Source organism: Equus quagga, chromosome 7 (assembly GCF_021613505.1).
Source record: "Equus quagga isolate Etosha38 chromosome 7, UCLA_HA_Equagga_1.0, whole genome shotgun sequence".
NCBI lineage: Eukaryota > Metazoa > Chordata > Mammalia > Perissodactyla > Equidae > Equus > Equus quagga.
Window position 1 is genome coordinate 7,195,431 of NC_060273.1, and position 23,185 is coordinate 7,218,615.

A 23,185-nucleotide genomic window follows, 5' to 3' on the forward strand; every position below is an offset into this window, starting at 1 on the left:
GATGGGCAGGGAAGGTCTCAGTGAGCAGGTGATGCTGCAGCGAAGGCCTGAAGGAGGGAGCGAACAAGGCTGGTGGGTGTCTAGAGGAGAAGCATCCCCAGCGAATGGGAGCAGCCAGTGCAAAGCACTTGCAGGGGTCCATGCTGATCAGCGGGTCTGGAGTGGGGATAGTAGGGGATGAGGTATGGAGGAAATGGCTGTGAGAACACTGGCTTCTCTTTCTGTCCAAGATGGGGACCCTCAAAGGGTTTGAAGAGAGGAAGGACATGATCTGACTTTTGTTTTTATACATATATTTTTTACTTTTTGGTGAGGAAGATTAGCCCTGAGCTAACATCTGTGCCAATCTTCCTCCACTTTGTATGTGAGATGCCTCCACAGCATGGCCTATGAGCAGAGTAGGTCCACACCCAGGATCCGAACTCACAAACCCAAGCCATGGAAGCAGAGCACATAGAACTTTAACCACTCAGCCACGGGGCTGGCACCTGACTTATGTTTTTAAAGGATCTCTCTGCCTGCTTTCTTTTCTTTTTTTTTTTTTTTGAGGAAGATTAGCCTTGAGCTAACATCTGCCGCCAATCTTCCTCTTTTTACTGAGGAAGACTGGCCCTGAGCTAATGTCTGTGCCCATCTTCCTCTACTTTATGTGGGATGCCTGCCACAGCATGGCTTGACAAGTGGTGCCATGTCGGCACCCGGGATCTGAACCGGTGAACCCCGGGCCATCAAAGCGGAATGTGCAAACTTAACTACTGTGCCACTGGGCCAGCCCCATGCCTGCTTTATTCTACTAGTTTGAATACAAAAACCTCAGGGGTGTGAAAACCACCTTCCTTGATGCCCTCCCAGCAGTCACACACTCCCTGCGGACAACAGAGAGTGCCCTGAGTGAACAAGAGAGAACGAGAACCAGAATGGCGTCCCAGGATGCCCAGCCGGCTGTCACACCATCTATTTCCTTAAAAAAAGGAAACAATCCATTTCTTTAAAAAAAGGTTTTTTTCTTATTTATGTTGCTTGGTCACCCTATCAACCCCTCGTGCTTTATCACCAGAAACCATGCAGCTGATGTTGACCCTCTTCGGTCTTGGAAAGAGAAATCCACTTAAAAATAGTTAAGACAAAGGTACTAACTGAGGCGCTGTGTGTGCTTGTGCGCACGCACATATATTTGACACCTGTGGCATTACGTGCTTGGAAGTTTCCTTAGAGCGCAACATTTGTGTCAGATTTCATCTCCCCTTAGACTCAAATTAAGACCGACATTCTTCATTTGCCTGGTGCTGGCTACATGATGAGTGGATGGATGAATGAAATAACGACCATCTATTATTAATAATGAGTACTAAGAGCAAGGATGATCTTAACAATAATTCATAAATAGCTGGCATGCTGGTTAACAGCACAGGTTCTAGCGCCCTGGTACCTGGGTTCGGATCCAAGCCTCGCCTCCTATTAGCTGGGTGACCGTGGGCGAGTTATCTGATAGCCCCCCACGCGCAGCCCCGCCCCACCCAGGCTGGCCACCCCAGCAACCCCAGGCACGTGAGAACAACGCCGGCCACGTGAGAACTACACCTCCCCCTGCCGCCGCTGCCAACGCCGCCAACGCCGCCCTGCCTCCTCGGAGCACAGGGCTAAGTCTGCACCTGTCGGCTGGAGGCCCCGTCACGCATGCGCGACCCAGACAGGTAGGCGTGGCCACGGGGCGACAGGGGCGGACGCACGTAGAGGGGGCGGGGCCACGCCTGCGCAGGCTGCTTATCATGGCGGCCGCCTGAGCCCCGCGGTGGGCGTGTCGCGTGGGACTGCAGGCTGCGCCCCGCGGCCGGTAAGTTTCCGGGAATGCCGGCGGGACTGAGTAGGAGGCAGGGGGTCTTCTGGTACCAAGTTTGGCTTTGAAGTCCGGGCTCCCAAGGACCTGAGGCCAAGTCCCCACTCTCAGCCCCAGTTTCCCCTTCTAAGGTGTTCGACGGTGTTGGGGTAAGGAGTCCATGTCCTTATCTGGCTTTCTGCCTGGCGTTCAAGCACCCCCCACCCCCCCCCGCTTCCGGATTAGAAAGGGATGCCCACCCCGCGACTGCCTTTTGAGAGGGTGATTCTTAACCCACAAGGGTGGGGTTCAGGGAGGCGGCAAGACAGAACGAGGAGCCCCGGGGGAACGAGGTCCCAGGAGCCCCTGACCCCGTCTCTGCGCGCCGTGGCCAGGGCCAGGTCTTTTCCCCACATTCCCGGGCCTCGGTTCCTCCAACTTCCCAGTCTGCACCCCTGCCTTCCGTTATCCTGCGCCTGGCCGTGAACCGTCATAGAATCGGCGCCCGGCTCCTGATTGTTGAATGAGTGAGTGAGTGACACCTGTCAGAGAGAAAGACTGGAAGGCGGGGAGGTGTTTCAACCCCCTGACCCCAGCAAACTGCTTTTTGGGGGGCAGCCCTGACCGGGGAACCGTAAGGGAGGAAGGATGACTGCGTCTGGGTCTGGCCCCACAGCCTTGGAAGAGCCAAGGACTCTTGTCAGCAACTGCTGCGGGATGAACCTGCAGCCCGAAAGAGGAGGGGGGGTCCCATCCGCATCTAGGCCTCGTTTCTCTGCTCTGCCCCGTGAGGAGAGGGGCCTGAAGCTCAGCCAGTTCCCGCATTCCCAGGTGGAGACTCTGAGTCAGCTATTCCTAAGTAGAGAAACTGATTATTGCCTTTTCCCATCTTCCAGTACACCCTTTAATGTTAGTAACTATTATTGTTATATTGACAATGCTTACTATTATTTATTGAGCATTTACCACGTCCAGAACCCTAAAAGTGATCCTTGACTCATTTAATCCTCACACAGGCCCTGAGATAGGTAGCAGATGCCTCCATATTCCCAGTTATCTGGTTCTGGGAAAATCCCCTTAAAGGAAATCTTCTTCACCTGGTATCTCAGTTGCAGAGTACATTTCCTAGCAAGCCTGGTTCGTTGGAATTTTAAAACTGAAAATTCAACTAGAAATTAAGAATATGAGTTTATTTTTTGTCTATATTTAAGAAAATTTGGTAATATTATGCTCATTTTTGGAAAGAGCAAAGAACATTCATTTTCTGGGATGTAATTTTCCCAACAAAATTGTGCTCTTGCAAGGACAGCATCTTTTGGTTCATGCTTAACTGTCAGCATCATCACAGAGGATCCTATTTTTTTTCCTCCAAAATTATATGCAGAAGTCCTCAATTTTTCCCCAGGACGTATTTCAGTTCTGGGAGCGCCAACTCTGCCTCTTCCTGGGTCTGGTCTAATTTTTTCCAGTCCTCGTTGCCATTTGCCTGGGGGCTTAGCATTTCTCCTCCATCACTTTCTTTACCGTCATGAAATCCTGCATTGATACACGGGATTCACAGCCTCGCTTTGCAGCCCACGTGCTTTGTGCTGGCTTATATAGTGTCGGGTAGGAATGCCAGCGTGGAAACTAATAAGGGGTCCGCTTTTTCATAAAAATGTTTGTGTTGGGACTTTTTGCTCCCCTATAGCAAGATCCCATTCTCCGGTTGAAGAAGTTCAGAGGCTCAGAGAGGTTTCCCGAAATGCCTCGGGCACACAGCTAATACGCACACCTACCCAGGTAGGAATGCTTCCTGTGGGAGGTCAGGGTTTATGGGCGGGTTTATGTCAAACACCTGAAACCAACCCCAGGCCAGGAAGTTGCTGGTATTTATTAAGAACTGCTGTGAGCAAGGACTCGGCTCAGCACTTCACCCCCCCAGTAACCCTGTGAGGTGAGGACATAGCTGAAGAAACGGGTCCAGAGAGGTGAAGTGACTTTCCCAAGGTCACATACCGAGGAGGGAAACCGAGGTTTACCCTCACTCTGCCCAGCATCAAGGCCCGTGGCTTGTCTGCTCGCTGCTGAGGCAGGATGTTTGGTTGGAGGGAGAGCCTGCCTGTTTTTGACCACTTCGCCTTAGGCGTGGTTTTTCCAAATTTTAGATATTGTGTCACCTTCATAATTTTTCTGCATCTACCACCCATACAATGATTCCCCTAATTGCTTTTCCTTTGAATCCACTCACTTTTTTTTTCAATTTAAAAAGAAAGCTTTAAAACAACAAATGGTGTGGGGGTAGCTGGGCTCAACTTCTAGAATAACAAAGATTAAAGAGAAAATAAATGCAAATCGTAAGTTATCATTGAATACTGGTTTGGGAAAAACTGGCTGTAAAAGACATTTGGGTGACACATGGAGAAAATTGACTATGGACTGGGTTTTGGATGACACAAGGGAATCATTCGTTACCTTAGCTTACTCATGGTCTTGTGGTTACATAGGAGCATGTTCTAGGGAAGAAGAATTTAGGGGTGAAGTGTGATGTCTAGAATGTACCCTCAGATAGTTCAGGGGAGGAAAAAACCGAGATAGATCGAGTGAGCACATAGGCTAAAACGTTGGTGATCATTGAATCTAAGCAATGAGTATATGGTTGTCTATTATGCTCTGCCCTGACTTTCTTATCTATCTGAAAAATTTGTAATAATAAAGTTGGAAAAAATTTAGAGGGAAAGAACTTTATTGTATAAATGGAAATCCAGATCTCTTGCCATGAATGAGAGATCGCTATGAAAATGAACACAGTGCAAACAAAACAACGCAATTCTAGCTGGTTTCTTTTCCCCAGCCCAGGCTCTGAGATGTTCTCTCCCAAAAAAAAAAACGTAAAAGAGAATTGAAAGGGAAGCACTTTCTCCCGGAGTGGCCCGAAGCTGTTCACCACCTGGCTGGGGTATGTTTATACCCTTCCCCTTTGGGACCTCCTGTGCTGAGGACCTGTTCTTGCCTCGAAGGTGCTGCTGGCCCCTGGTGAATGTGGAACCCTGGCCTTGGTAGCTGGCTCCCACCCCAGCCATGGACGAGGTCACCTTCAGAAGTGACACTGTGCTGTCAGACGTCCACCTCTACACCCCGAACCAGAGACACCTCATGGTGCGGCTGAACAGCATGGGGCAGCCTGGTAAGGTCCTGGTGCTTGTGGAGGGGCCTGTTGGATCCCATTTCGTTTTCTGCTTTCTCATACTTGTTTTTAGGGGAAAAGATTGGGAAGACTGGATTGTTTAATTGTTATCCTCACTCCCCTTAAGTGCCTTTCTTTCATCAAGTAAACTCCTGGGCTTTCCTGAGCACCCACTGTGTGCCAGGCTCAGGACTTGATGCTGGGACTGCAGAAGTGAATGAGCCAAGCTCTGCCCTCAGGGAGCCCATGGTCCAGTAGGGAGACAGGGCCCTGGGGCTCCATCTGCCCACTGCCCTCCGTCCCCACTGCCCCTGCCCCATCCTGCCACCTTCTTACCTTGCCTGGCTGCCTCCATCTCCTTCCCCTGGGGCTCCCTGGTCTGTCTCCTACACACCCTCCCCACACTTATGTCCCCAGCAGCCAAGGGGATCTTTTGAAAGTGCAGATCACGTCACTGCTCTGATTTAGAACCTCCAGTGGCTTCCCCTTGCCCTGAGAATAAAATCAGACTCCTCACCTTGGCCTGCAAGGCCCAGCCCAACCCAGCCCCTGCTGTGTGTCCACACCTCCCGCCCCTCCTCTGCTCTGCAGCTACTTTCTGTCCCTCCCACGCTGCTCGCACCTGCCTCCCTCAGCCCCTTCGCTCTTGCTCTTCTCTCTGCCCGGAACGTCCGTCCCTCTCAGCCCTGGCTCCTCAAATGTCCTCTCAGACAGCTCCTCCCTGGCCACCCTGCCCAGCTCTGGTCACCCTGTACTAGCTTCTCGTCCTGGCGTGATCAGTGATTCCCCTTTCCCTCGTGTCCCAGTTTGGATTCCTGGATTCAGGAAACTGAGGCTCAGAACAGATAAGTGACTTGCCTGCGGTCAGGCGATCTGGGGAGATGGAGGGCCCCAGCCCAGGGCTCTCTGCTCAAGTCCTCGCACCCCTGCCTCCGGCCCACCTCTCCTGGCACACATACTCTTCGTGAAACTCGTCCCAGTGACGTTCTGGCCACCAGATGGTGAGGGACACTTCATGTCCTATCCTGTCCTCCAGACCTTAAGAGGCGGAGCAGTGTGGTGAGAAGGGCATCAGCTTAGGATTCGAGTAGCCTGGATTTGAGACTTGCCTCAGCCAAAGCCATGAGGCCTTGGTCGGCTCACTTAAGCTCCACGCCTCAGTTCCCACGTCTGTGAGATGGAGCCGATGCCGCCATCCTCATGGCGACTGTGAGGACTCGGTGAGCCAGCGTGGGCTTGGTGCCCGCCCTGTAGGTGCTCATCCAGTGCAGTCCTCTCGGTGGTGGCTGTGGCTTCTTTGGTGGCCCCAGCATCACAGCTGAAGCAGACAGGCCTTTTCTGTTGACGTTAGCGTATCTCCACCTGGCCTTGGAAACTCTTTCCAGTTGGAAATCAAGTTTTCCAAAAGAAGGAGAGGAAGAAGAAAAGAACAGACAGCTTGGAAATATTCTCCTTTTGTTTTGTCTTGCCTTTCAGTTTTCCTGTCCCGGTTCAAGCTTCTGTGGAACCAGGACTCTTGGGCAGACTCAGGGGTTGAGGCCGGCGGTCTCAGAGCTGTTCGTGCAGAGGAGACTCCTCCTGCTGGGACGGGCAGCCTGGGGTCCCCTCCGGGGTCTGGCCGCAGTGGTGACGGGGCAGGAGCTCAGCTGGACGAGGATGGCGATCTGGACGTCGTGAGAAGACCACGGGCTGCCTCTGACCTCGAGCCGGCGGGGCCTTCGAGAGACAAGGTACATCCCGTGATTCTAACGCAGGAGGAAGACGACCTCCTGGGAGACGAAGCTCAAGAAAGCAGCCCCCACGACGTCATCAAAATAGGTAAATACAGGTCTGGCTCGCCTGCCGCCGAGGCAGCTCCCCAGTGCCGACCAGAGCGGTGTGTGTGTGCGTTAGTTCGGGCCCGGGCCAGGGCGTTATGGGACAAGACGGGTATCAGGACCAGCTCAGGTGACACTAGGAGCCAGTAGTGCTGCTGCCAGCAGGGGAGCTTTCCAGAACGCAGGCAGGGCACCCTCCTGCTCGAGGCTCCTCGCGGCTCCATTGTCCTCAGGGTACAGTGTGGATGGATGACCCAGCCTGGCTCACAGGCCCTCTGACATGGCTCTACCTGCCTCTCCAGGCTTAGCTCTCGCCACTGACCTCAGGCCTTTCCCCACCTCCTCCCCAGGGCCCCAGCTTGTGCTCCGCCTCCTTCCTGGGCCACCTGCCCACAGCCTATGCTTCCTCAACACATCCCTCATTGTCACACATGTCCCAGCTCAGCCCTCGCCTCCTCCAGGAAGCCCTGCTGCCTCTGCCTCCCGCAGCCATGTCCTGATCCAACCCGGTGTGCTGGGGGGGTGGGTCAGGGGTAGGGTTTGTGGAAGACTCAGCCAGCCTGGGCCGGCAGCAGGGGGCCATGGGAGTTCCCGGAGCTGGAGCGTGGCAGAGGCACGCGGAGACAGAGCCACAGTTACGCTGGAGGAGTGCTGTGGGCCCATCAGATGGCCTGGGGGCTGGGGCCAGGTGGGAAGGGGGCAGGAAGGGGGCCTCAGCAGGCTCTCAGAAGCAGGAGCCAGTGTCGACCGTGCAGGGGTGGAGGCGGGCAGAGGGCTTGGCGAGTCCAGGGCTTCAAATCTCTAGAAATGCCGGGAGAAGGAGGGAGCCAGCGCAGGGAGTGAGCCAGCAATGGTTTGGCGCCTGCTGTTTTGATAGTGTCCCTATGTCACCTTGTATGGTCCTCACAGCCCCCTCTGAGGGGCTGTACAGATGAGGAAGGGACAGGCCAAGCCCGTGCAGCTTGTTGTCGGTGAGAGAGGTTCTGAATCAGTCCACATGGTCCGTCTCCACAGCCGGGACTCTCGCCACCCCCAGCACTGCTCACTGGGGGAGGAGCTCTGGTTCAAGTCCATTCATTGAGGTCCAGGGTCCCTGATGGTGCCTGAGGGCCCAAGGAGAGGCCTCCCCAGCACTGGCCAGGGCTGGGGACACGGGGTCACTTGGGGCACTCTCAAAGACAGACAGAGCAGCAGGTCTGATATCTACCCACACCTGCGTCCGTCCATTCAGCCATTACTGAACCCCTGCCAGGCACCAGGCAGGCTCTGTTCTGGCCACTGCAGTGGGGGCAATGTGGCATTCTCACCAGAACCTTATTCGTGTTTTCCATGGATCACCTCTGGTCCTCCCCAGGGATAAGCATTCCTTTTTCACAGAGGAGGGAACCGAGGCTCAGAGAGGTTGAGGAACTTGCCTGAGGTCACACTGCTGGTCAGCAGCAGAGCCACAGCTCATGCCCGGGTCTGTCTGACACCACAGCCCATGTTTTTACCCGTCACGTGATCAGAACGTTTGGAAGTGGCTAGGAAGGCACTGTTTCTTGAGGGGGTCAATGGGAATGCCTTTCTCATCCCTCACTTCACTAGCCACCCCGAGGAGGGGGTGGCTGACTTGTTATTCCACAGCGAGGGTTTGGCCTCCCGTGTGGGTGTGTCTAACGCTCTGGGAGTTTACCATCCTGAAAGCTGAGAACAGAGTTTAGGGGAAAGGGCTTGTGCCTGGCTGGCTTCCCTGCCTCCCTTTCCTCTGACCTCACCCAGAGGCCCCGCGCCACAGTGCCGGGAGGGTCTCCTTCTTTCCAGCTCGCTCGGCGGGTCCTACCAGCCCTGAGGGAGGACGGGGAAAGGTAATTAAATGTCTGAGTTGAAGCGATGACCCCTCGTTATTCCATCCACACTATAATACTTCCATCTGTAGGATGGGATGTAGGGGATGGGATCTTGGACTCTGGGGTCCTGCAGAGCTGGGTCTTGAACCCACCTCCACCCCTCACCAGCCAGGTGACCTTGGACGAGTGTCTTGCCCACCCAGAGCCTCAGTTTTTGCACCTGTGACACGGGGTCAGGAATACTGCTCTCTCTGGGTTTTGGCGATAGTTTAATAATAGTGCCTAGTATGGGCCTGGCAGAGAGGAGATGCTACGCAATGTCACTCTCCTGACCGCCCTTTTCCCCCGATTGATAATCCAAGCCACTTTTTTCAGGTTATGGATCCATTTGAGAAACTGATTTTAAAAACACTTCCCAGGCCAGCCCCAGTGGCCTAGTGGTTAAGTTTAGTGAGCTTTGCTTTGGCAGCCTGAGTTTGGTTCCCAGTCATGGACCTATGCTCCTCTGTTGGTGGCCATGCCTCCACTGGCAGCCCACATACTAAAAAACAGAGGAAGATTGGCACAGATGTTAGCTCAGGGTGAATCTTCCTCAGCAAAAATAAAACCAAAAAAAACCCAAAACTTCCCTGGGAGGGAGGAGATTGTGTATTCTAAGCTATTTCAGAGGATTGACAAAAACCTGAAAAGTTTGTCTGTGGACCTGCAAGGAATCCACAGACCCAAGGTTCAAAGTAAATTGTGATCACTTTCCCCATTTTATTGATAAAGAATTGGGAAGAGGCAGGGCTGGAACTCAGGCTGCGGGAGTCCCAGTCGTGCGCCTTTTGCACTGGCCCTGTGAACTGGGCAAGCCGCTCAACCTCTCAGAGCTTAGTTTCCGTGTCTGAAATGGCAACAGCCTCCTGTGGCCATGAGGAGCTGAGGGAGACGGCACAGGCACAGCTCTTAGCCCAGGGCCTGGCACGGAGCAGGTGTTGAATGAACGTGAGCCACCGTCAGCTTTAGTTCCTGGGGGTGACCTGAGGGGAGAAGGGAGACCTGCCGAGAAAGAGTCTGGCTTCCCGCAGGTCTAGACTGTTGGCAAATGAGAGCAGGGGTTTTGGACTCCGACGGCGGCAGGATGCAGATCAGGTTCTATCTGAGAGTCTCGTGGTGGAGTTCCTCAGGCCAGGCTTCACGTTCTCCCGAGGCCACTGGCATTGTTTAAATACAAACTGACTTTCCACTGGGGCAGGAGCCCCACGAATGAGGCAGTGATGTTATTTGCATTTTCTAAAGGAGCAAACGTGGCTCTGGCACTTGAGTCACCGAGCTAGACCTTGGCAAAACCTGTCTGACCTCCGTCCACGTCCTTTCTCAGGGGAAGCAGCCCCACCTTAAATACAGCTGGGAGGCAAAACTTATGTCCACGAAACCCCTCGAAGAAACTGGCCGAGTGTGACCGAAATCCCGATGGGAGGGCAGGTCCCTGGGGCTGGCGAGTGAGAGACCAGGGAGGCTGGGCCGGGCCGACTGGAAGGAGAGGGTGGAAGACGGACGAGGCCCACGTGAGGGGCGCGAGCCACACCCAGGATGCTGCGCGGTGGGGCTGCAAAGACTGGGAAAGAGGGACCGGGCACCCGCGGGGCCACGGAGCAGGGCTGTAGAAGCGAGGACCCCAGGAGGCCTCTTCCCCTCCCCCCCAAGCCTTCAGCCTGCCTCGGGTGGCCCTGCCCCCCTTGCTCTGGGAGCCTCTGCCTTGTTAACCGTGTCGCTGTGCAGCCTTTGGGGTTCTACCCCCATTGGGGAGGAGGCTCTCCCCTCTCGGGTGAGAAGCAGGCCCACAGCAGACAGCCTGACTTGCACTCCCACGTCTGCCACTTGCCAGCTCTGTGGCCCCAGGCGGCCTGTGTCACAAGGCCCCCTCCCCACCCCGACTCATGTTCCTGTCTGTAAGGTGGCCCTGGAACCTGTGGCCTAGGGCGGCCTTGGGTAAATGAGGTCTGCTCGTGAAGCGTTGAGCACGGTGCCTGGCGTGGAGAGGGTGCGCCTCCCCGTCACTTTGACCGCTGCAGCCCTGTCTCAGTGTCGTCTTCTGTAAAACGGGCTGATGGTAGCCGCCTTGCAGGGCTGTTGTGAGGGTCAAGTGGTGACGTCTCAGTGGCACCCAGCGCAGGCCTGGCTCAGGGCAGGTGCCGTCAGGAAGTGTTCACGGGGGATGTCAGTGGGTCGGTGGACATGTTTTTGTTCCAGCTTCAAACAAGTGAATACATGTTGGGCTTTAGCAGTCCGAAGGCCTTCAGACACGGGCATGTTTTACTTACAGTGACTCCTTCCAAACCACAGCATCAAATCCAGCCAAGACGCTGGGGAGCAATGCGTTGGCCTCCTCTGATTCAGGGATCAGGTTCCAGGCGTGTGTGAAGGGCAGCAGCCTCTGGTCACATTTACCTGGAGAAGCCGTCAGAGCAGCTGCCCGGTCCCCAGGAGGACTGCACTCAGCCGCTTCTCACCTGGCTTGGGGACAGATGGCCGCTGCGTCAGTTGAGACCACGCAGAGCGGTTGGCTCATGTTCTAGACCCTGGTTCTATGAGTGGCACCCATCTTTACACACAGCGGCACCCTTGGCACCGGACATGCTCCCACCTTGAGAGCTCCTGGGGACCGAAAACAAACAAGGGCGTGCAGGCTGCCCCCCTGACCTCCAAGGGCAGCCCCTCCCGGAGGGGGCTGTGGCCTCCCCGACTACTCACACCAGGCTGGGCTCCTCCCCTGCCGGCTCCTCAGGCCTTGCTCCTGTGTTGTGAGCATGTGGTTTGACTTGTGGGATTCCGATGAGCGTGCAGAACTGCCCTCCTGTGCGTGTGTTGCGTGTGAGTTGATAGCCATCACCATCTTGCCTACAAACGTGAAAGCCAGTTCTTATTTAAAAGCAAAAACGTTTGACATCATTCCTTTTTCTCCTTAATCTCCTATTTCTACTTCTACCCACCACCCCCACCACCACATCTGATCCTGAAATATCTTGTGCTGGAGCAGACTTCTTATCGTACTTACTTATCACGCTTCACCTAAAAAAGGGTAAAAGTTCAGACTTACTTTAACTTCTAGGGTGGTTCTAAGTATGAGAGAATATTTTAGAATGAGTTGTGATTATTTATTGTCAAACAATTGATCAAAACAACATAAATATATCACAATTGTAATAGGTAGTTATTGAGCATAGAAAAGTGGAGTATTTGATTATTGAGCCAAGACCTCTCAGGCCCGTAGTCCTTGGGCTGTGGGACAGAGGTAACCGGTCATCTGAAAGAGAGGGAGCCGCGGTGCCTGCTCTGCTGGTGACACGCAGACACCTGATAGCGCAGCCTGGGTTTCTGCCCTTTAGAACACCTGACTCCAACACCCACCCCCCTGCCGTGTCTGCAGATTGCTGTGCCCCATGTGTCTGTCTTCTGTGCATCCCCTCTTTCACAGTGGCCCTTTCTCTTTTGATTTCTGTCCTGTCCAGAGCACACCATGGCCACCCCACTGGAGGATGTTGGCAAGCAGGTGGGTAGGTCCTGTCCACTTCCCGTGGCCCCAAAGGGTCCCTCCCGAGCCTCACGTCACCTGTCATTCCTTGCCTGTCTCCCCTGCAGGTGTGGCGGGGCGCCCTGCTCCTGGCGGACTACATCCTGTCCCAGTGGGGCCTCTTCCAGGGACGCACTGTGCTGGAGCTTGGGGCAGGCATGGGGCTCACCAGCATCATTGCAGCCACCGTGGCACAGACCGTGTATTGTACAGGTAACACCCATCTCAGGCTGAGAAGTGGCCTCTGCACAGAGCAGGTTCTGACTCTCAAACAGTGAGGGAGAGAAACTGGAAGCTGGCCGTCGGCTGCTGTTGCCTTTGCCATGCTGTTCCGCTGGTTTTCTCCGCCTCTGCCTTGTTTTCTCAGTAATGTCAGAATGACCCAGCAAACCCGGTCCACCACTGCAGGATCACCCAGCAGGCAGAGGACCACTTAGCGTCACAGGCACCAGCCGCTCTGCGGGTACCTCTGCTCCCGCCCCACGACAGAGCAGACGTCCCGGAAGCTGGGAGGAATGGGCCTTTTGTGAGGCTGACAGCAAGCTTATTAGTTTCTCCTGATTATCAAAATCTTGCCTACTCTTTGAGGAAAACTTGCAGAACAGCAAATAAAAGCAAGTCATAATTCGACAGTCCCCAGATTCCTGCAGCAGTGTGCAGTTGACTGAGCCCCCGCTGTGTGGCAGACGTGGTGCTGGATGCGGAAGACCCAGGAGGGAGTGAAACAGAACAGTCAAGTCCCTGTCCTTGGGGAGCTTACATTCTAGCATCTGCATTTTAACTGTTTGTATATATTTTTTTTACAATATTTTTCCTTGTCCTTTGTACATTTTCCCAAATAATAGCTTAAATCAAACTATATATATTCAGAGCTGTATTCTGCCAAAAATACTGAAAAACATTTTTTTTTAAACATTTTGTTTACCCTTTTTCTCTCCAAAGCCCCCCGGTACATAGTTGTGTATTTTTAGTTGTGGGTCCTTCTAGTTGTGGCATGTGAGATGCCACCTCACCATGGCTTGATGAGCGGTGCCATGTCCAGGCCCAGGATCCGAACCAGCGAACCCCTAGACCACTTCAGCAGAGCGCGCGAACTTAACCACTCGGCCACAGGACCGACCCCAGAAAAACATTTTTTTAAGAAGTTTCCAGGCAGCCCAGTGGCATAAGGTTAAGTTTGTGCCCTCCGCTTTGGCAGCCCCAGGTTCACCTGTTTGGATCGCAGGCACGGACCTACGCACCGCTTATTGAGCCATGCTGTGGCGGACGTCCCACATATAAGGCAGGGGAAGATGGGCACAGATGTTAGGTCAGGGCCAGTCTTCCTCAGCAAAAGGAGGAGGATTGGTGGCGGATGTTAGCTCGGGGCTAATCTTCCTCAAAAAAAAGAGCGTTTTCTCATCTCATTAAAAATTATAATTATTCATACATACAAGTTTTAATGATGTAATATGTCATCTTTTTTTTTTTTTTACCATTCTTTTGCTGGAGATTTTAGTTCCCGTATTTTTGGGGTCTCTTTTTTTGCATTTGTTGGTTGCACTGCAAAGAACAGCGTTGTACATCGTTGTCTGATCATCCTTTCCGATTCCTCGAAGTGGGTGTGAACTTCCTTAAGCTCTTGATACATATTGCCAACTGATTTCATTTTTAATTTTTTATTTTGAAGTAATATTAGACTGACATAGAAGTTGCTCAGATATTCCAGAAGGTGTCATTTCTCCTTGGCCCAGCCCCCCAATGGTGGCATCTTACATAGCCATGGTTGATGGAAGCCAGCACGTGGACACGCGAGCAGTGCTCTCACCTGCCCTTCAGACCTGCCAACGTGCCATTTAGAAAGCTTTATCAGAGAGCACGATCTCATCAGTGGGGCAGTAGTATGGGATTTTTTAAATCTTTAACATCCACTGGTCGGAAAATGGTACCTGCCGATATGGTTTGCATCTCAGTGATTCCCAGTGAGCATTTCATGGCAGTCGTCTCTTGCTTCTGAGATCGGAAGGGGGAAGCTAGGGGTCACCGGGGACTTGGGCACACTTTTCAGATGTCCCGAGGGAACCACTGGTCAGCAGTTTGTGGGCAGCCCCCTGTTGCTGCTCCTGGACAACTTCCTGTAAACTGCAGTGAGCACTTCTGAGGGTCAGGCTGCCGGGCAAGACCCGAGAGCTGTGATCTCTGCTGGTGCCTAATGGCAGGACGAGGTCCAGGTGTCTGACCCTCGAGACCTTGCGTTTGGATGACACGGTACAGTTAGTATAGACTTTTCACGTGCATGAGCACCTGCCTGTGACTTTACAGGGACCCTGGGCAGTTGCCAGGGAGCCTGTCACCATCCCTTTTGTCCAAATGGGCAGTCTGAGGCTGAAGTCAGATGGCTGGCCTGAGGTCAGATACACAGCTGACGACTCACAGCACGGGGCTTTTCCTTACCTGGGGGTTTTCAGACTGTGTTCCATGGAGCAGAGATCTCTGAGCTCCCCCAGGGGTGGGCTCGGGGTCTCCCACCCCCGTTCAGCCACAGTTGCCCCCTCTTACCTGTTTTGTATGTTAGAATCCCACACAAGATCTGTTTAGACAGAGGCTGTGATAAAAGCTTAAAAACGGCAGAACCAGTCGTGTGCTGTTAGGCCCACACCGTCGGTATTCTCTTCACCAGTGGCCCAGGAGAAAGGGACAGATTGGTCCCTTCTCCACCTTTCCCAGGCTCCACGTGGCCCCTGGGATGGAGATTGTCTAGCCCCAGGGAGTCTGCAGTGTGTGGGGTGGGGGCGCCCACAGCCACAGGGGGCCAGAAAATGTCATTAACGAGACTTTCTGCACCTTCCACACATACCTTCTCCTGATTGAAAATTAATATCTGGCAAAGCACCACCCCACTCCCATCCTCCATTAAGGGTTCGCTGTGCTGGGACTCAGTTCTGCCGAAACGACGGGAAACCCCACCCCGTCAGAGTAGGAGATGCACATGGCAGCTGCGGTGCATCCCACTCGGGAGAGCGGGCCTCCAGCCAGTGGGAACCTGCTCTGCGTCTCTGTTAGTCACGTTTGAACCCGTTCTGACTCTGGTCAGATTTCTGGGTGTCAGAGAGCGAGCCTAGATTTAGAGTCAGAGACACCTGGGTTCAGGTCCCACCCTGGCCCTTACAGTCACTTGACTGCTCGAGTTGCTGCCTCTGCGCAGTGGGAGTCACGATACCACCATGGGGTCGTGAGGGGCATTCAGGGTGGGCCCTGGAGAGTGCCGTGTGGGTTTCATGTGCTCAGGGGTGTTGGGACCTCTCACTCCTTCCCTCTGCAATGTCCCTACTAGGATGGTCATCTCTTCTTCAGGGAAAAGGTCACTAGGAAGAGCCGAGGTGCACACATTTAACTGGGCAGTGCAGGGCGCGGGAGAAGCCCTGGTTTCCGCTGTGTGCCTTTCTGCGGCCGTGCTGTTGATCGGCCCTCTCCAGGCAGAGGCACGGACAGAAGCGTCGAAACGGCTGGCGCCTGACGCACGCCCTCCTGTCATTGCAGATGTTGGTGCAGACCTCTTGACCATGTGCCAGCGGAACATTGCCCTCAACAGCCACCTGACCGCTGCTGGAGGTGAGGCCAGGAGGGTGGGTGGGCGCTCTGTTTGGCAGGTGGGCCCAGCTCCCTGACTCTGGGGGCAGGGTTCCACCCGCTTCCTTCACACCAGGTGAGCGGAGGGAGCAGACGTTGCAGAGCTTCACGTAACTTCAGGTCGTAGATGACTCTGTCCTTGCGTCGCCTCCTTCCCACACCCACCGCCGTGTCTCATGTCAGCTCTCCCCCCTGGATGTGGGCAGTAGCCCCCTTCCTGTCTCCCCAGCTCCTGGTCTGACCCGCCCAAGCTGTCCTCCACGTCGTGTCCAGAGGACCTTTCTAAGACGCAAGCCTGACCCTTTCTGGGGTGAAGTCCAAGCTCTCGCTCTGGCCCCGGCCTACTTTTCCTGCGTCCGCTCCCAACAGCCCCACTGTCCAGCCCTGCTTCCAGCGAGCCGAGGACTCATTTCACATGCTCTTCCCTCTGCCTGGAGTGACCCCTCAGCCTCCCTGCCTGATCCTCAGGTTCCTGCACCGCCTGCGGGAATAAGCTCACGTGACAAATGCCGGCAGCCAGCTCCTAACTGCGCCCCTGGCCAGACCTGCCTCCTCGAGCAGCTGAGGGCACATTTCCAGACTCAGATTAGCGCCCTCCAGGCCACAGCCTTCGGCCCCTTCATGGAGATTTCCCGGTGCTCTCTGAGAACACACCAGCTCCTTTGCTAGTCCCGGCCCCCTCCACCACAGGGGCCCCCTCTCCAGCTGTCCTGGCCTTGCTTGGGCTTCCCTCCCCTCAGGGCCTTTGCACTTGCTGCCCCCGCTGCCTGGAATGTTCTCTCCCTCTTCCTCCTGTCAGGTCCTAATTGTGCTCAGGTCTCCAGACCCCCAGCTGAGATCAGAGTCCCCTAACGGACTCTCATGACACCTTGAACCATCACATTTTGACATTTGTTTGTGTGGCTAGTTGATTGGTGTCTGCCAGCCATGGACTCCTGAGGGCAGGGCCCTGTCTGTGTTCAACCCTGCTGTCACAGTGTTTGTTGAAAGCCCGGTGTACAGTAGGCAGTCACAAAGGTGCAGGCGTGAGTCCCTGTCTCTTTGAAGCCCTGCCTGACACCCCCTGTCTGACACCAGAGCCCCTGTCTCCTCCTGTGCCCCTCGCACGGCCCTTTAACATTGCCCTGAGCACACTGCCTGGTCCGTACTCACCTAGGCTGCTGCTTCCCAGGGACGGGGACATGTCTCAAATCTGACTCCCCCTGCCCAGCATAGGACCTGATACTTAGCGTTCAAGAAATGCTGGGCAGGTAGAAGGAAAGGAGAGGGGGGTGGTTGTGGGTGAGTGGGAAGACGGATGGGTAGGAAGGAGGGCGGGCGGGCGGGCAGCAGGAGGCTGCGAGGAGGGAGGGAGGGAGGGAGGGCTAGGTGGATGGCTAGGTGAAAAGGAGGAGGGAGGGGTGGATTTCGGTGCGCTGTGTGAGCGTTTCTCTTTCTCCCGGTGGTCTGTAGAGTTTGGGGCTTCTGTGTGTTTTACAGGCGGCGTGGTTAAGGTCAAAGAACTGGACTGGCTGAAAGACGACCTCTGCACAGGTGCGTTTTCCTCTCCTGTCCCGTCTCATTCGCTGGGTCCTTGTCATAGCTCGAGGCCATCGGCCTGTGGCCTTGACTGGCCAGCAGAGCCCCAGCTGCTCCCACGGCCCCCAGCTCACGGCAAGTGCTCTCCGTGGCCGCTGGCTGACAGCTGTCACTCTGGGCACACCTGCCGTGTACCTGGCTCCTTACCGCTCACTCTGTTAGTGGGACCCCAGAGCATCACTGTATGGTAGTTGCAGTAATCGATGAATTAGGAGTGAAGACTGATGCTCAGAGAGGTTAAGTGCCTGCCCAGGGTCACACAGCTGGTACTTGGCAGGGTCAGGGTATGAACCTACATCTGTGGGACTCCAGGGCATAGACCACAGTAAACTGTTTGCAGGAAGCTGCCTCCCGCTTGGTGCGCTGCCCTGTTCCCGCAGCAGGGTTGGCCACGTGGGTTCAGGCCCTGGATGGGAGGGTTTTCTAAACTCCCTACGCGGACTGTTTCAGACCTGCATGCTTGTCTCTGTATGAAAGCTTTTCTTTCTCCTGTTAGACATCAGGTGAGGAAATCACTGCTTGTTCAGAGCACCTGTCACCTTCTGCGCACTTAGCATACATTAGGTCCTTTGATCTCCCGACAGTCCTGTGAGGGAGTGTAGTTATACTCATTCTAGTGTGAAACTGAAACCCCGAGAAGTGCAGCACCTTTCTCCGGGTTGCACAGCAAATGGGGGCAGGAGTGCCGTGCATGCAGGTACAGATCACATTGTGCACAGGCTACTGGCCAGGGCAGCAGGTCAGCCAACATGCGCCTGCCCCTCACTGGCTGAGTGGGCACCACTTTCACCGCGGTTCTCCATGGGGGCAGCCGGGGCCCTGAAGCTGGGTTCTGGGATTCAGGTCTGCCTGGTGGCCACTGCTAAACTTCCCCAAGCTGTTCTCCCTCCTGGAGCTTCTTTGGTCAGCCTCTGGGTTAGAGCCGGTGGCCCGCAGAGAGGAGTGAGCACAAGGCATCCTTTCTTCTCCTTTCCCAGATCCCAAGGTCCCCTTCAGCTGGTCAGAAGAGGACGTCTCTGACTTGTACAGCCACACCACCATTCTGCTTGCAGCCGAAGGTAAGAACATCCTGCATGTCACAGCTGGTGTCACTGTCAGAGCCGGTGTCACCATCATGGGTAGTCAGGTGCAGTGTCCCTGCTGCTCCATGGAGTTCTCCATATTTTAGAACAGTCTTTCCAGGGCCTGGTGGTTAAGTTTGGTGCATTCCACTTCGGCAGCCTGGGTTTGGTTCCCGGGCGCAGACCTACACAGCTCGTCCGTCAGCAGCCATGCTGTGGTGGTGGCTCACATACGAAAAGAGGAAGATTGGCAGCAGATATATCAGCTCAGGGCAAATCCTCCTCAGCAAAAAAGAACAGCCTTTCCAGGACATTCCACCACATCTCTGTGCAGTTTTAATTCCAAGAACTGTCACTGTCCTGCGTCTGTAAGGATTTCCTTCCAGTGTCTGTGGGGTCCTTTGAGGAAGGGATTCCTCTGACATTTGCCCGTTTTCTTCCCCGCAGTGTTTTACGACGATGACTTAACAGACGCTCTCTTTAAAACACTCTTCCGACTCACTCGCAAGTTGAAAAATGCCTGCATAGCCATTCTGTCCGTGGAGAAGAGGTGAGCTCTGCAGCTGGGGCCATGCCGCCTTCCCGAGAGCCAGGCTCCCACCTTCTGAATGTGTCCCCATCAGTGTCATCATTGTCACCTGCTTTTTGAGTACCTGCTGTGTGCCAGGCCTGTGCTGGTCCCTTACACACGGGGTCTCATTTAATGCACATCCCAGCCCCACCTCTGCGTAGGCGCCGCCATTCCCGTGTTTCAGGTGAAGAGGGGAAGGCCGAGCAGCATGAGGGGCCTGTGCAGGCCTCAGCTGGTCAGTGGGGAGACGAGGTCTCGAGTGCAACCCAGGCCGTGCCCCAGAGCCGAGCTGCGGGGGCCCCCGTGCTCCATCAGGGCCACTCTGAACAGTACCTCCAGGACGCTGGCAGTCTCCTCGGCTGCATGGGTCCCCGTCCTCCCAGAGGCAGACAGAGCCCTCAGTGTTGCCGCCTGGATAGCCTGAGACATTAGGGCTGCTGTTGGCGGAGTGTCCATCTCGTGATGGACATGGTGCTAGACACTCTGTGCACAGTTTTCTCTAATTCTTATGATAGCCTATGACTCTCCTGAAGGCAATTAAGAATATGTAGCAAAAGCCATGAAACCAAACATACTTATCGACCCGGCAGTTCCACCTCGAGATTTGCCCTGTGGAAGCGGTCACGGCTGTGTACAAAACTGTCCGTGGGCGCACATCTGTTGTTTGTACCGATGATGTCGTGGACCCCGGGAAGGCACACGTGACCAGGGGCAGCCTCACTTGGTTGGTTGGACTCCACGTGGATTCTGATTTTTTAGACTGTAAAGGAAAAAGTCAAGACAGTCAAAAAAAGTTGAACACTGGATATTTGATGTTAAACAATTATCGTTAAATTTGTTTTAGGCAGCAGAATCTTTGTCTTTTCAAGATACACGCTGACATATTCACGGCGGAAATGCTGTGATGTCTGGCATGCGCTTTTTAGCAGTTGGGGGAAGGGTGGAGGGCAGAGGTGACAGAGGCTGTGAGCTGACGCTGGTTGAAGCTGGGCAGTTCATCCCTCTGATCTCGCTCCTTTTATATGCTTGCAATCTCTCTTAATCAAAGATTTTGTAAAGAAAAGGGAAAGAGGCAAAGCATTTGAATTTGGTGTTAAATCACCAGATGAGGGGACAGAAAGGTGCAGGTGGCCGGGCTGGGAGTGCTCATGAGGACCCGGTTCTGAAGTCACCCTGCTCCCTGACCCCACCAGCTTCCCAGCTCTCTGCCCCCCGCGCTCTCAGAGCCTCTGCACATCCCTCTGCCCTTGTCCATTCGTTGAGTAAATGGGCAGCTCAGCCGCCAGCGCCGTGCTGGGTGTGGGGTGGGGGACAGGCCTCGGGTGCTGGCCCGCCTCCCCCTCACACCAATTTGTGGCTCCTCAGAGGCAGGGACCGTCTTGAGTAGGGTCATCTTGGGCCCATGACTTCACCTTCCTGAGCCTCAGTTTCCACATCTGTAAAATGGAGGTGGTAACCATTTCCACCCCCAGGCTCTCCCACACGTTCAGGAAGGAAGTGCCCTCGGGCTCAGCACGTGGCAGGCACGCAGTTCAAGTCCCCCGATGTGACGGGAGATCAGAGCAGCAGGAAGGCGGGCTGCGATGGAACCGCAAATCCAGGGTGTGTGTCGGCTGCTTGTCTGCAGGCTGAACTTCACGCTGAGAGACCTGGACGTCACCTGCGAGGCCTATGACCACTTCCGCTCCGCGCTGCGCCGGCTGGAGAAGCTCGCCGACGGCCGGCGGCGCTTCGTGGTGGAGCCCGTGGACGCCTCCTTCCCGCAGTGCCTCGCCTATGAACGCATCCAGCAGCTGGTAGGTGCGGCCTGGCCCTTGTGGGGGCCACTGTCACTCTAGCTGACACCGACTCTGGGGTGAAGGAGGCTGGCTGGCACCATGCCTCCCAGACGCGGGGCGGGGAGCAGCTGGCAAGGAGAGCACTGTGGCTTTACTGGGCCCATGGTGGGCTGCCTCCCGTCTCGGGGGTCTTCCGTCCCGCTGGGCCTGCGGGCGCACCTTACCGCCACCTCCCAGCACGTTCTGTCCCCGCAGTGCCCACTCCAGGGGACGCCAGGCCGCGGGTGGAGGGCTGCGGGAGGTAGGAGGCCAGGCTGCGGGTGGAGGACCACGGGAGGCAGGAGGCCAGGCCGCAGGCGGAGGGCCGTGGGAGGCAGGAGGCCAGGCCGTGGGTGGAGGGCTGTGGGAGGCAGGTGGCCGGCAGGCGCCTGGTCGGTGGAGATCTCGATGCAGGCCTGGTGCTGACAGGCTCATCTTCGCTCCCAAAAGGCGCTGGCCTCGGACTAGGCGGGCTTGTCTCATGACCCATGGCCCTTGTGACCCTCTCTGTGGGAGCCCTCCACCTCGGCCTCTGCCTTCTCCCCTAAGGACGCCGTGCCAGGCGCTGCGCTCCTTCGCCCTCCGTCTCGGTTCATGCTGGGTCAGGGCCGGTCAGCCAGCCAGGAGACGCAGAGCTGGGGCGGTCCCACAGCCCCGAGGCTTCCTCTCACCGTTTCAAACCCAGCACTTGGGGAAAATTCGACAGTCAAAATTTCTCTTGAAAATCCCTGAAAGTTTCCAGGTGCTGGCTTCCTAGAAGTGCAAAGGTGGAGAATTAACATCTTGTTCTCTCCGCCTTTGGCTGCGGCCTCCCTCTCTGGGGCTGTGGCAACCAGGCTGGTTCTGAGGAGGAATGGGGACAGGGGCTCCCTCTCACGCTCCAGTCCTGTCCCCAGCAAGCACAGCGCTGCGTCTATGTGGGTGCCGTGCGCCATACGCTGTGAGGAGCCTCCTCTTGCCACGCGGCCTCTGGGCAGCCTCCCGGAGCCGGCAGACGGGCTCCTGGTGCTAGTGGGGACACGAGCTTCCCACTGAGAACTTGGCATGGTCCAGACCTGCCCCACCTGCCAGCACTGAGGGGAGCATCATGTGGCCCAGAAAATCAGCCACACTGCACGGCACTAGAGACCTCCCCAGATGGAGGCGTTGTGGCGACCTGCTGTCCTTCTCCTGGTCCCTTTTGATTATGTGGCATCCTGGCGCCTCCTGGGTTAATGCCAGGACTGACCCTTCAGCTTCTCTCCTGCACTCAAGCAGAGGGCACAGCGCAGAGCGACAGAGACGTCAGAAGAAGCTCGCGCCGCCTGTGTTCGTGTGGTGTTTGTGCTCTCACAGTCACTTCCCCATGGGATTGTGACAGGCTCATCTGCCTACCTTGGGACTCTTCCTTTCTCTGTTTGCTGCAGGAGCTCTGGAAGGTCCTTGTGGAGCCAGTAACGTGACCCGTCGCGTCCACAAGCACGGCTTCAGACTGTTCTTGTAAGAGCTTCCTAATAAAACCAGAAGCCCGCACAGCAGTGTGCTTGAGATCTTATCCTTTTAGAAACATGGTGGGTGCCCTTTGTATGACCCCGGGCGGCTTCCTGGAGTCCGTCGCTGCCTCCCAGCCATGCTGATCTGGGCTGGGAGTCCATTTAGTCGTGGGTGTTTGTCAAGCTGCCAGCTGGGAATATGTGTTCCAGAATGCTCGGGAGCTGCTTGGTCCAGTTGGGCAACTGTCCTCAACTTGATTCCCCTCCAGTCGATCACTGTAACCATGCAGGTCCCCTGGGGGCAGGGGTCTTTTATGGTCCCCTGTATTAACTGCTTACAGATGCTTTTAATACCATCGCCACAATTGCTGTACTAACGCCACTCAACACGAGGCACAGAAGCCTCATCCGCTTCCAGGCTGTGTGTGCTCTGACCCTGCCCCTTGGTGGGGCCCTTGGGAGGAGGAGGCAGAGACTGGCTCCTGGACTGAGCTCGCCTGGCAAGTGGTCTCCAGTTTCTGTTTTAACCCTTTATAACCCAAATCAGGTGTGCTTGGAACAAACATAAGAGCCACTCTTTTGGGTCCTGTGTGCCTGTCCCAGCGTCCATGCAGTGTTCTGCCCTGTGGGCGTGTCCCTTCCGTGCCGGGCTGGTTCCGCTGCTCCCCTCCGTCCCCCTCTCCGTCTTGCCTCTGTCTGTACTCCTCTCCTATCCACCTTTCCCTGTCACCCTCCCCCTTCACCTTGTCACTCTACGCCCCTCTCCCACTGTCTGTCCCTCCTCCTCTCTCCTTTCCAGTCTGGGCTCCATCTTGCTGCCCCTGCACACTTTCCTCCAGGGCCTGGCATGGCCCCTCCCAGCCCAGATCTCCTCCAGTGCAGCTGTCCCTACC

The 23,185-nt window shown here is 55.4% G+C and overlaps 1 protein-coding gene across 5 annotated transcripts; it reads left to right on the plus strand.

Annotated features, from left to right (window-relative positions):
• Positions 1-1,755: 1,755 nt before the first annotated feature.
• METTL22 (methyltransferase 22, Kin17 lysine) lies at positions 1,756-22,337 on the plus strand. 5 transcript variants are annotated; one of them, XM_046668650.1, is made up of 12 exons: positions 1,760-1,834; positions 3,507-3,598; positions 4,816-4,982; positions 6,459-6,800; positions 12,123-12,163; positions 12,253-12,397; positions 15,704-15,775; positions 17,273-17,326; positions 18,349-18,429; positions 18,880-18,982; positions 20,631-20,799; positions 22,227-22,337. In XM_046668650.1, exons 3-12 carry the CDS (start codon positions 4,877-4,879, stop codon positions 22,260-22,262), a joined length of 1,149 nt encoding a protein of 382 aa, XP_046524606.1. In that variant the 5' UTR covers positions 1,760-1,834; positions 3,507-3,598; positions 4,816-4,876; the 3' UTR covers positions 22,263-22,337. The 5 variants fall into 5 exon arrangements, 4 of the variants coding, with proteins under 4 accessions (XP_046524607.1, XP_046524606.1, XP_046524604.1 ...); XM_046668648.1 differs by lacking the exon at positions 1,760-1,834 and adding an exon at positions 1,849-1,986; XM_046668651.1 differs by lacking the exon at positions 3,507-3,598 and having other exon boundaries at positions 1,756-1,834.
• Positions 22,338-23,185: the final 848 nt, after the last annotated feature.